The sequence below is a fragment of the Garra rufa genome, chromosome 10 (genome assembly GCF_049309525.1).
Source record: "Garra rufa chromosome 10, GarRuf1.0, whole genome shotgun sequence".
Taxonomy (NCBI): Eukaryota; Metazoa; Chordata; class Actinopteri; order Cypriniformes; family Cyprinidae; genus Garra; species Garra rufa.
This window is the reverse complement of record NC_133370.1, coordinates 22,337,484-22,350,264: the sequence shown is the minus strand read 5'-3', so window position 1 is coordinate 22,350,264 and position 12,781 is coordinate 22,337,484. Positions and strand designations below refer to the sequence as shown.

The 12,781-nt window shown below is 34.6% G+C and overlaps 1 protein-coding gene across 1 annotated transcript; it reads left to right on the top strand.

Moving 5' to 3' along the window:
- The first annotated feature begins 4,777 nt into the window (after nt 1–4,777).
- On the top strand, nt 4,778–8,635 carry tmem236 (transmembrane protein 236). The gene is made up of 4 exons (XM_073849810.1): nt 4,778–5,110; nt 5,440–5,512; nt 7,310–7,433; nt 7,520–8,635. Exons 1-4 carry the CDS (start codon nt 4,863–4,865, stop codon nt 8,131–8,133), a joined length of 1,059 nt encoding a protein of 352 aa, XP_073705911.1. The 5' UTR covers nt 4,778–4,862; the 3' UTR covers nt 8,134–8,635.
- The last annotated feature ends 4,146 nt before the right edge of the window (nt 8,636–12,781 follow it).

Here is a 12,781-nt window from a genome sequence, read left to right as displayed (position 1 = left end):
TAAGATTTTTTAATAAAGATATATTCAAGATGTAGCTAATTGTTGTTGTTTTAATTCTAACATTACGACAATAACACATGGTCCTAATGTAGTGGCCCTATTTTTTCTGTTGCCCTTTTCTCAATCAAATGTTTTAGTACTAATCATAAATTATATATAATTTTGAAAGCTTAGAAGCTCAAGAACCATCCTGGTGGCTGTCTCCTCCCCCTTAGCAGCAATGTCAAGTGTCATTTTACAAAATCACAACTTTTTACAATCTTGACAAAAACATGTCTTTAAAAAGGTCTCAGTATTTCTGCAATAATCTGCTGATTGTCTTCTTTAAAAAAGACCAACCTTAGATCTGTACTGTATAGCTGGTTGTAAAGGTGGAGATGTGTTTATGAAAAAAGTGACAGATACAAGAAAATTAGTTAAAAAAGTAAACACACATGAGAGACAGAGAGATTAAAAGAGATTAAAAGGCAAATTGGAAGTTCAAGAGATAGCATTTAATTATTTTACCCAGTTGATTTCAACTTTTCTTTATGTGATGATGAAAAATATTGTTGTCCAGGGTTTCAAATTTTGGTGTAGGATGGCCTGGATAAGTGTGAGATTTCCCGGCCTGAAATTTTGTCCCAGTCCGCCCCTGGTTAACGTCAAGCTAGTTAGGAGCAGTGCAAAACAACGATGTCTGCAAATACTTGCTCTATTCTTTATTTGTGTTTAAGGGCTGGATATCTGTGAACAATTTTGCACAGAATATATATTCAGATATTGCAGAAAAGGACATTGTGATGTTTAAAAGAATAGTGTTGGAGATTTACCCTTTAATGTTCTCATTTATGAAAAATATTTGAACTTATAAAGCAGCTGTTTACTTAAAAAAAAGACATGATAGTGTAATTAGAAAGTTTAATACATTTTATTTTAATCTTTATTTTATACATATAGCTTAATATATATTTGTATTTATTTGATATTTTTTAATTTCAAGGTTTGGATATTTATGAGCACTAATTCTAACAGAAAAAAGATACTGATACTGTTAAACATTACATTGTGTTAACTGTTCAAATAAATCTTCACTGTGAAGCAACACTTAGGCTACTGTATTTCCACTGAATTGGAAATGACGTCATTTTAATATAGTCAGTCGTGAACTAAAGTGGGCCGGTCTAAGGCTTGAAACTCCAGGGCTGAAAAGGAGTCCCACTCCGGCCCTGGATGCGTTGTTGTCTGGGGGTTTGACAAAAGGAGGGTGGGACGTTGGTTTGTGACTGAAGGCGGTGACTTGAGTCGATCGGACGTCACATCGTTACGGAAGTCACAGCTGCTCATGAAAATGAACAGCTACTTTAAGCAGGCTGTGTGCAGTTTACTGTGGATTGACTGTTTTGAAACTCATATGGTAGTTAGATAGCCCCTAGACCTTAGTTATCATGAAAAAAGCCAGGAAATTTTGATTTTGACGATATGGGACCTTTAAAATCCAAACCAATTATGAAATCTGGTTGCAGCGCACATATAAGGAGAATATTCATTTATTTAATTCTTCATTGATGCTGCAGGTGTGCTAATTTAACAAGATAAAATAGACAATTGGCAATTGGTTATTATTTTTAATAACAGCAAAATACAGTTTGAATAATAGATACATAGTTTTTATTAAAAAGTATTGATCAATTTCAAAATAATCAAGAAATTTGTACTTTTATTTAGCAAGGATGCATTAAATGAATCAAAGATGATGGTTTGTATTTTACATTGTCACAAAAAATCAATTTTATATCTTATTTAATATCAGTGTAATAATAATATCAGATCAGCATATTGGAATGATTTTTGAAGGATCACGTGACACTCAAAACTGGAGCATAGCTACTGAAAATTCAGCTTCGCCACCAGATTAATAAACTTAATTTTAAAATATATTAAAATAGACAAATTCTATTCATTAAAAACTATTTCTTTAAACGGTTTGTTAAATTGTACTGTTTTAATGTGTTTTAATCAAATAAATCCAGCCTTGGTGACCATAATAGACTTAATTAAAATTAAAAACCACACTGGCTTCTGACTTTTGAATGATAGTGTAAATCTTGAAATTTGTTGGAAGAAAACACACATTTAAATGAATAAATAAATGGTAGGTAAAGGAGTCTTACTACAAATAGAGATACAGATTAAAAACAATTAAATACTTTTTTATTTGAATTATTTATTAGATCTTTTTTTCTTCCTCCCACACTACCAGTCAAAAGTTTTTGAACAGTAAGATTTTTAATGTTTTTTTAAAGATGTCTCTTCTGCTCACCAATCCAGCATTTATTTTATCCAAAGTACAGCAAAACAGTAAAAATTCTAAGTATTTTTACTATTTAAAATAATGGTTTTCTATTTGAATATATTTAAAATGTAATTTAGTCATGTAATTTCAAACCTGAATTTTTAGCATCATTTCTCCAGTCACGATTCTTCAGAAATCATTCTAATATTCTACAATAAACAGCGGAGTAAAAAAAAGAGGTTTCTCTCATAAGAACAGCATTTATCTGAAATAAAAATCTTTTGTAACATTATGTCTTCATAATCAATTTTGATCAATCCATCTTTATTTCTTAATTTCCTCTTTTTATCTGTTTTTTTTTTTTGTATATATATATTTTGTTCCTTTGTTTTCTCTCACTTTTTCCCTATGTTTGTGTGTGTGTGTGTGTGTGTGTGTGTGTGTGTGTGTGTGTGTGTGTGTGTGTGTGTGTGTGTGTGTGTGTGTGTGTGTGTGTGTGTGTGTATGTGTGTACCTGGTATTCATCACCTTGTGGGGACCAAATGTCCCCACAAGGATAGGAATACCAGTAAATTTTGACCTTGTGGGGACATTTCTCAGGTCCCCATGAGGAAACAGGTTTATAAATCATGCACAATGAGTTTTTTTGAGGAAGTAAAAGTTTGTGTGTGTGTGTGTGTGTGTGTGTGTGTGTGTGTGTGTGTGTGTGTGTGTGTGTGTGTGTGTGTGTGTGTGTGTGTGTGTATACACTACCATTCAAAAGTTTGGGGTCAGTATATTTTTATTGTTTCTTTTTTTTTAAAGAAATTAATACTTTTTTTCGCCAAGGATGTATTAAGTTAATAATTAAAAGTTTATTAAAAGTTAATAATAAATAATTTACATTGTTATAAAAAATGTATATTTTGAATAAACACTGGTCTTTTTAAACTTGTTATTCATGAAAGAATCCTGAAAAAAAAATCTAATATTTGGCAGCACAACTGTTGATATTATCCAACATTGATCATTCTAATAATAAATCAGCATATTAAAATGATTTCTAAAGGATCATGTGACACTTAAAGGAGAAGTCCGGTGTGATTTTGACCTAAAGTGTATTGAATCAACGTACCTTGAATATCTCATCTCGGTTTGTGTCCTGCTGTCCGAAATCTGGGGTCAGTTAGCCGATGCTCACAACAGGTTCTCAATGAGAGTCAATAGGGCATCGAAGTAGCCATGTAAATAAATCACTGTTTTACGCCATTTACGAGGCACAAAGTAGCTCCACACTTCATTGGTAGACTTCCAAGAGCCCTATTTACGAGAAGATTTATACAGAGATTCCCCTTACTAAAATCACCGGTCGCCGCCATCTTGAATTTAGTCACGATAAGTCGAGTGACGAGCAGGAAGGAACTTATCAGGTTATCAACTTATCAGGTTGTAGTTTCCTTCCTGCTCGACACTCGACTTATCGTGACTAAATTCAAGATGGCGGCGACTGGATTTTTTCTTGCAGGAACTGTCTGTATAAATCTTCTCTTAAATAAACTACCGGTGCTTTTTCTGAGTTCTCAATGTCTCGTTTTAAATGTCAGGGCCCTTGGAAGTCTACCAATGAAGTGTGAAGCTACTTTGTGCCTCGTAAATGGCGTAAAACAGTGATTTATTTATATGGCTACTTCGATGCCCTATTGACTCTCATTGAGAACCTGTTGTGAGCATCGGCTAACTGACCCCAGATTTCGGACTGCAGGACACAAACCGAGATGAGATATGCAAGGTACGTTCACACTCGGTATCATGATTCAATACATTTTAGGTCAATATCACACCGGAGTTCTCCTTTAAGACTGGAGTAACAGCTGATAAAAATTCAGCTTTTCATCACAGGAATAAATTCTATTTTAAAGTATGTTAAAAAAAAAAACAAAAAAAAAACATTATTTTATATTGTAAAAACATTTTGCAATATTAATGTTTTAGACATAGAAGTGTACAACACATACACATAATCTTACACCAACACTTGTTATTAATTATACACTAACCCATAATTACATATAAATTTAACTTCAATTGTTTATGCTTTTGTTTTCACATAATTGTTTCTTCTATGTTGTACTGTTTTTCTGTACATCTTATTTTGTCTTGTTCTAAAAGCAAATTATTAACAACAGACACAGTCACAAAAAAAGAATACAGATTTAAAAAATCATTTTTTTCTTTTTTTGCAGTGTACAAGCCACACCAAAATACTATTTGGCATTAAAATAAAATGACTTACGTTTTCCTGTTTTGTGCTAAGAACACCATATTTAAGTTCTTGATATGCCGACATTGCAGTGCATGTCATAATGATTTGTTTGAGTTATGATTGAGTTCGCTACTGGAATGGCACATTTTGCTCCCATAACTCCATAAAAAGAGAAATGTGACTGCTTCATTACTGAGGCAATAAAAGAGCACCTGTAAGAATGCAGTGTAAGCAGTGGCAGTGTACAGAGTCCAGAGCGCTCAGTCAGTCAGTGCTGTGAGAGATGCGCTGGATGCATTTAGTGACGGCTCACTCGTAGAGGGATTTACTGAAAACTCTGTCAAGATGCTCTCTGAGAAGACTGTCAAACTCATCCTTTATGAGCTTCTGCAGTTTGCATGTGTTTGTATTCCTGTGTTTGTAGTAATGGAGCGCTTTGCTTTAGTCATTCATTCTGTGAAGTCTAGTACCACTGCCTACTGGCTGGTGGTGGCGGCCTCTCTGGCCTATGTGACTTCTGCAACCCTGATTGTGTGGGTTCCTTTGAAGTACTTTATCCTCAAGACACGGCGTTTCTCAGAAGTGACTAACTGGTGAGTACTAACTCTAAAATTAGAATTTTTATATTAGTGGACCAGCACTTCTTGTGACTTGTGTAAAAATGTACACCATTCAGAATTACCTTTTGTGTACTGGTTAACTGTAAATAGTTTTGTGGTGTAACATTAACTTTAAAAAAATGAATAACTATATGAAATGTTTTTAGATTAAATATAGCATGTCTGCAAATTTAATAATAAGCCCATTCGATTACATTGCACTTCCAAAATGATTGAATTATGAAATTATGCTCTTAATTTCTAAAGTGTTTGTGATGCTAATCATGTTCCTCGGTAAAAACAGCTTTATTTCTTTTTAACAGGAGACCTGTTACACTTGCATATGTGATCCTTAGCACTTTACCATGCTTTGCTATTATCATAGCCAGCTCAAAGGTAATTATTATTCCATCTCACTGGGAACCTACCATATGACTGAGCATTTCATGATTATTAAAATCCTTATTACTATCAATAATTATTTTCTGTACACTCCTAAAAATAAATGTTCTTTATTGGCATCTGGTTCCTTGTGGACCTTAACCATCCTTGGAACTTCTCCATTGTACAAAAAACTCTTTATAGTGGGGGAAAAAATCTTTAGATGTTCTTCACACTAACTAAAAATGTTCACTGAAGGGTTCTTTGGGGAATAGAATAGAAAAAGAATAGAGGGTAATTTTAATAAATTATTAAATACATATATATATTAATGTATAAATACATAAAAAGAAAAAAAGGAGATGAAATAAAAATAGAATAGAGAGCGCAAGTGTTAGAGGGTCAAGTTTTATTTGTAATAACTAAAAATAAAACGAGTAGCTAAAATAGATATAGAATAGAGAGTGGAAGTGTCAGTGTCAAGTTGTTTTTTCAAATAAATAAGTAAAAAGAAAACAAGTAGACAAAATATTTTTTTTAATAAATAAAAAAAGAAAATAAGTAGAATAGAAATAGAGAGTGCAAGTGTTAAAGGGTCAAGTTTTGTCTTTAATTAATAAATAAAACAGAAACCAGATACAATATAAATAGAATAGAGAGTGCAAGTGTTATAGTCAAGTTTTGTCTTTAATAAAAAAAAAACAATTAGATACAATAGAAATAGAATAGAGAGTGCCATTGTTAGAGAGTAAAGTTTTATTTTTAATAAATAAATAAAAAACAAAACAAGTAGATAAAATAGAAATAGAATAGAGAGTGCCAGTGTTAGAGGGTCCGTTTTATTAATAAATTAATAAAAAGAAAACAAGTAGATTAATTGAAAAAAAGAAATTTAAATAAATAAATAAGAAGAAAACAAGTAGATAAAATAGAAATAGAATAGAGAGTGCCAGTGTTAGAGGGTCAAGTTTTTTTACATAAAAAAACAAGTAGATAAAATAAAAATAGAATAGAGTGCCAGTGTTAGAGGGTCTGTTTTTTATAAATAAATAAAAAGAAAACAAGTAGATAAAAGAGAAATAGAATAGAGAGAGCAAAAAAATAGAGAGTGCAAGTGTCAGAGGGTCAAGTTTTATTTTTTATAAATTTATAAAAAGTAGATTTTTAAGATTGTAAAGGGTTTTTGAATTGCTTTTTTGGAGATTAAAATCTCTTTAATGTTTTTGAGATCAACATATTGATTTCATTTGGTTCATTTAAAAATATATAAATTCATTTTTAACGACATCAGAATGTAACATTTTTAAAACCTTTCGTTTTGAATGTGTATCCATGTATATAAACACCATATACTTCTAATTTGTAGTCTTACTTTCAGAATAAAGTCTGTCATAAAAACAGTAATAAAAACCGTAGGGCTCATCAACACATGAGAAACTTTTCATAAACAGATCCTTTCTGAGGTACTCAGTAACTCACCGCAGATTTACTATTAACCCAAAGATGGGGTATAATAGACTGAGGAATGTGAATAGATCTGTATTACAGCCAACTTAAGTCTCTGGTTAAAATCACAAGATCCGTAGACTTCAGATGTACATTAACTGGCAATGCATTCACATTCTCGCGGTTTTTCAATGTTCACACTGGGCCTGTTTTGAAATGAACAGTGCAGTTTGTTTTGCCGATACGTCCAAAACTGCCTCCATTTTCAGTCTTTCACCTCAGTTTTCTCTTGAGGACGATAAAAGGCTTTTTGCTCCTGACTCTTTGTTCTCTCAGCAACCCTCTGGCCTATTTATGGTTGTGCAGGTTCAGGTTGACGCTGACATTAAGTGCGACAGCTTCACTGAGCTCCCCGTCTCTCTGGTCTTGTTGTCCCTCATTTGTGTGGACATTGTGGAAAGAATTCGCCCTCTTTGCTTGACGGGACAGGGTAAGAGATAACCGCCGATAAATTCTGCCAATTAAATGATCTGTCTGTCTAAGTTGTGCTCTTTTTATATCCTTTTTTTTTAAAAGCAAGGGGATTAGAGTGGGATTTTGAGATGCCGGGCCCGGTGTTGACTCACTTGGAGCAGGTGACATCAGTGTCCGGACAGCTGCAGGTTAAAGGACGGGACGGCGACGCGTCTCCAAGGTCGCCGGTCAGGAACGGGACTCTATCGGGACGTTGGAGAGATGCAGATGAAAGCGGCACCTCTCGCACCAGCAGCATGGCATATCTCTACTCCTCTCAATCCTCTCACTCAGGTCCGTTTCGCTTTGTGTGGATTCGAGAACCTCGGCATGACCTCTTTGTGGCCACCTTCATGTTTTGGTTTGACACTGTGGAAATGGTTAGGGTGGCCGGGAGTGATTCGGTGTATTACACAGCGTGGGTGTTTCCCATATACATACTGGCTTATCTGTCCATCCTGCGTGCTGTTATAACTCCAGACAGTCCTTTGCTGGCTTCATCAAGTGTTCTCTCCCAAGATTTGCCTTTCTTGGTGTTGCGTATATGCCTAGTGGTGGTTTTTGGTTACGTTACACCTGTGCTGTACATACTAAAGAACATTTTCAGTGTGGTATCTTTCGTGTACTTTATTTTTTTGACTAAATTAAAGCTGCTTAACAGAGGAAGGATGTTCTGAGGGCATTATGGGAAGAGATCTATACAGATTCACAGCTCATGGATTGTAGATTGTAAATATGTTTTGGATTTAGAATAAATGTGTATATTTCTTGATTTAGATTTTTACTTTACAGGTGGCCAAAACTATACACAGACATCTGAATTTTAGTTTAGTCAATCTATTAATATTTATTGATAAATATATGTGTATACTACTAGTCAAATGTTTGTAATAATTAAGAATAATGTTTTTGAGAGAGTGGAGAAAAGTCTTTTACACTCACCAAGGCTGCATTATTTGAGCAAAAATACAGTAAAAACTGTAACAATTATTACACTGTTTTTCTATTTTAATATACCTGTATTTTTAAATGTAATGTATTTAAATATTCAAAGCCATTATTTCAGTCTTCAGTGTCACATGATCCTTCAGAAATCATTCTAATATGTTAATTTTATGGTATTTATTAAAATAATGAGATTTTCTTCAAAAACATTTTAAAAATCTAAATTATTCCAAACATTTGATTGATAGTGTAAATGCTGTTCTGTTTTGTTTTTCTATGCATCACAATTCATGCATTTTTCAGTAAATCAACATTTTAATTCATTGTGCCAAATGTCATGTTTTCACATTTGTAAAATATAACCTATAATCTATTAAGAACATCTGATGTTGCACACGTTTAGTGTTGGATTTCATTTCAGCATGTGAGTGCAGCTACAATTGATATTGACTTGAGGTAATGCGCGTTAATCTTATACCAGGACATGTTCTGATAATGTAAAAACTGATTGCTTTTCATAAAAAGCCTGGCCTATATGATTCGATTCAACTCTGATCCATATTATGAGATATACAGAAGCTTTTGCATTTCCATGGTGTTCAGAAATCCCCTTGCAACGCATCTCGTAAATGAAACCTCATATTGCTATATGCTATAATCCATCTATCATACATGGTCAGACTTGTTGTTAGATACCATGTAATGTGTTTGTAACACTGAGAGCAATAGCAGTGTGAGGTATGAAAGGGCTCATACAGAGTTATGATTTTTTTTTTCAAATACATTTAATTAAATGTAAACATTTCAACAAAACATTTTATTAATATTTAATCAATAATTAACTTAGAAATACATGATATAATTTTAAATGATCAAATTCTGATGTATTCTTCATATTTATACAACAGTTTTTTCTGGTCCTCTAATGTGATTGGCTGAGAGGAGTGTGATATTTTAGTGATGATCATTTTACTATTAGTATCACTCCGTTTGCAATATTTCTGGCAGTGAGTATGATGACGGACGCCCAAATCTACTATAATTTTTAAATAATACTGTTTTTGTGTCCGGAAATGTCATTTTAAGAGTTTTTTAGGCGAGAATGCACTTGTTTAAACTTTAAATATGTGGTTTGTTAATAAATATAATGTCTATTTGTAAATTTGCTTTAATATTTTTGGAGATGTGAGCTCCTGAGGGCGCCACTGGATGGTGACAAGCATGGGCGACATTTGACTCTTGAGTCAGGGGGGGCAAGAAAAAAAATCAGATGTAAGCATTAAAACAGTGCCCTAGGGTATTGCAGGACATCAAAGCAGTCAATTAAAGCGCTGCACTTCAGCCGGGCCGATGGGCCCTGACTTTTTTTTACACCCCAGGGCTACGGCTTCGGGCCAATTTTCACGTCATAGTTCAGACCCGGGCCGGCATCGGGCCTGTTTTAGGCTTCTCCTTATTTTCATAATTTAGACATCCATCAATTATGGTGAAGAAAAAAAAAATGCCGCGCTGGTGGAAACAACACAAAACTTCACTTTCGCTTTCACTTTTGAGACCGACTCAGACACGTTTAGTGTGCTTTAGCGCAGCTGAATCTGTGTTCAAGCGCACACAATAGGCTAACACTCGCCCCAAGCACCGGCAAAAATAAATAACAATGAATGTGTCGAGGAAAGAGTAAGGACATAAATGAATTATTTATTAATTAATTTGTGTATTCTGAGTCAGTGTCGCAAAGATCCTGACTCGCAATCTCCTTTTTGGACGCGCCTTTAGAGAGAAATTCATCTTTACGGATTACATGAAAGAGTTTGTGCTTTTGATTTGTTTTATTTCGTTAAGTAATAATTTAAAGCTTTCTATAAATGTATTTATTATGTCTGTGAGGCATGCATTTCGCTTCATTTTGTTAAGCACTCCTGTTCAAGAACCAGACGGCAGAAAGCACATAATTTTTGTTTTCTTTATTTTATAAAAATGCTGTAACGTTTTTTTCGATGTATTACTCGTACTTTGTGAGCAAAAATGACGGATAATTTTAAATTGCTTCCAATGAAAAAAATGCAAGTGATCGCGCTGGTGCCTCGATGTCCTGCAAGCTTTAGCTTCCACTTTCTGCACAAACTATGCGCATATAGCGCACATTTATCTGTAACGTTTAAACTACCATTGTTTTATACTTGAACTGTTTTATATCTATAGATTTCATTTTAGGCAAGTCGTGATGATTTGAGAAGGCAAACTGATCAAACAGACTATGATCAGTCTTCCGCTGGGCGCTGTTCGGTAAATATATATATATATTTAACGAATAAAAAATGCTCCAAGCGTTTTTCTAAATTAGCTAAATAAAAAACGAAACTAAATATAAACATTTTGCCATTACATACAAAACTGAACTATTTTATAGCTGAAACAGTAAGTTGTTTTGGGAGAAGGGGAAAATATATTTTTATCCTGTCTATTGCTTCACCGTTATTTCGAGAATAAACCCAGCATAAATATGCAAATGTCTCTCCCAAAACATATCAGCTTGCATGTGCCGAAAAACGAAAGTTTCATACAAATTCTAAATGGATTATAGCCTGGAAAGTACAAAGCATGCTCCCCTTATTATCACTAAAAGTTCATAGAGATCTCACAAAACTCTGTTATAATTAATAAAGCTCTCTAAACTACACAATTAATATTTTATTTACATCGCGTCTACACTCATAAGATGATTCACGAGCGCACAAAACGGCACTTAATAAAAACCGATCAGGCGCTTTCAGCAGTGAGTGAATTCTGACAAGTGTTTCTAATTGTTCGGAAACAACAGATATGTCTGTGATTGGCTACATTGCCCAACGCTGCAAAAACACATTGGATAGTTTGCCAGATCTTCAATTGCTTTGCTTTCGTTTGAGGGTTATATAGCACCGTCTAGTTCCCAAGTACAACCGAGCCTAAGCTTGGCTAAAGCAGTTGCAGCGGGGCTGTCGAAGATTCCATGACTAACCACAGGGGGGGCAACTGCCCCCCCTTGCCCCCCCCTAATGTCGCCCATGGTGACAAGAGACCTTTTTATTAGTGAGCCAGCTGTAAAGACTTTGAATATTGAAAGAAACTGAAACAGGTTGTAAACTAGGAAGTTATTTTTACTTTCAACAACACCTTGTAAGACGCAGCCAATAAATGCACTGAGCAGTGCTGTCAAAGGACAGTACGACAAAGATATCGCTTTTTTTCCGCAGACGTTCAAACTAATGTTTTATTGTGAATATGAGATTGAAGTTAAGAATGAATGCTGTATCAGATGCAGGTAATCACACTCACTCCATCTCTCTTATATAATACTATACTCCACATAATACATTAAGCTTTTAATTAAGTATCTCAACGTTCCTTCGTTACTAGTTCTAAAGAGACATTTTCAAATTAGTAACGGAGGCTTTGGCTCAGCTGTTAATCTGTCAACTTGAGATTTGAATTTGTGGTGAAAGGAAATAGTTCTGCACAAAAGAGGGTTTTTAAAGACAGTCCATTGTTGTTTCACAGCCGTGCCAATATACAGCCATATCTCACATCTACTCGTGTGATATTGCTCATTTAAACAGTTCTTTCTGGTCCTCAAATCTGATTGGATGAGAGGAGTGTGATATTCTAGTGATAACTAGGGCTGCACGATTAATCAAAGGTGATTGTCATGCTCATTTTTTCAGTAAAGCTGGTTGTGTAATCAGTAGTAAATCTCCAGCAGGTGCTTTCAGATGGAGCAGCATTTATGCGTTCCAGGCAGGTTTTTGAGCCCGTAAATCACGACTTCAAACCACGACTCACGACTTTGTAGCATTCCAGGCAAGTCACGCCAAACTGCCTGAGCGCATTTAATATTGTTATATTATTATTAATTTGATTGCAACGTTCGATTGTCCTAAAGTCTATTTTTCCACCGTGCACCTGTAGGGGTTGACATTGTTGTTTCGCGGGCTATGTTATGTCAGAGCTCGGAACTGGGAGTACATCGATCTAGTACGAGTTCACGGGTGGGAAGTCACGGGTTTGACTGCCGCTCCAGTGCACTTTCACGGGTAACGGGTTGCCTGGAACGTGGCATTAGTACACAGAACTATCCTTCTGTGAGATGGTGTGGCTTTTTACACAGAATAAGGCATGCATAGTATTCATAGTATTCTAAGCAGTGATAAAGGCATTGCATTATTATATACTGTATTATAAGGAAAATTATAATAATAAGAACTCGTAAACCATACATTGTCGTAGTCGTATGTTTATTAGTCACATTGAATTAATGAAAGCAGTTAAATCTTCTGTTTATTCAGCTGCAGCATTAGGCATTTCCTGGGTTTCTTCTTTGGGCATATTTGGAGTTTCCGC

What these genes read in the sequence shown, in the direction of transcription:
- tmem236 (XM_073849810.1), top strand. Translation starts at nt 4,863, where the DNA reads ATGCTCTCTGAGAAGACTGTCAAACTCATCCTTTATGAGCTTCTGCAG. An exon ending in TTCTCAGAAGTGACTAACTG is followed by an intron (nt 5,111 to 5,439) that starts GTGAGTACTAAC and finishes TCTTTTTAACAG; the next exon opens with GAGACCTGTTACACTTGCAT. An exon ending in TCTTTGCTTGACGGGACAGG is followed by an intron (nt 7,434 to 7,519) that starts GTAAGAGATAAC and finishes TTTTTTTAAAAG; the next exon opens with CAAGGGGATTAGAGTGGGAT.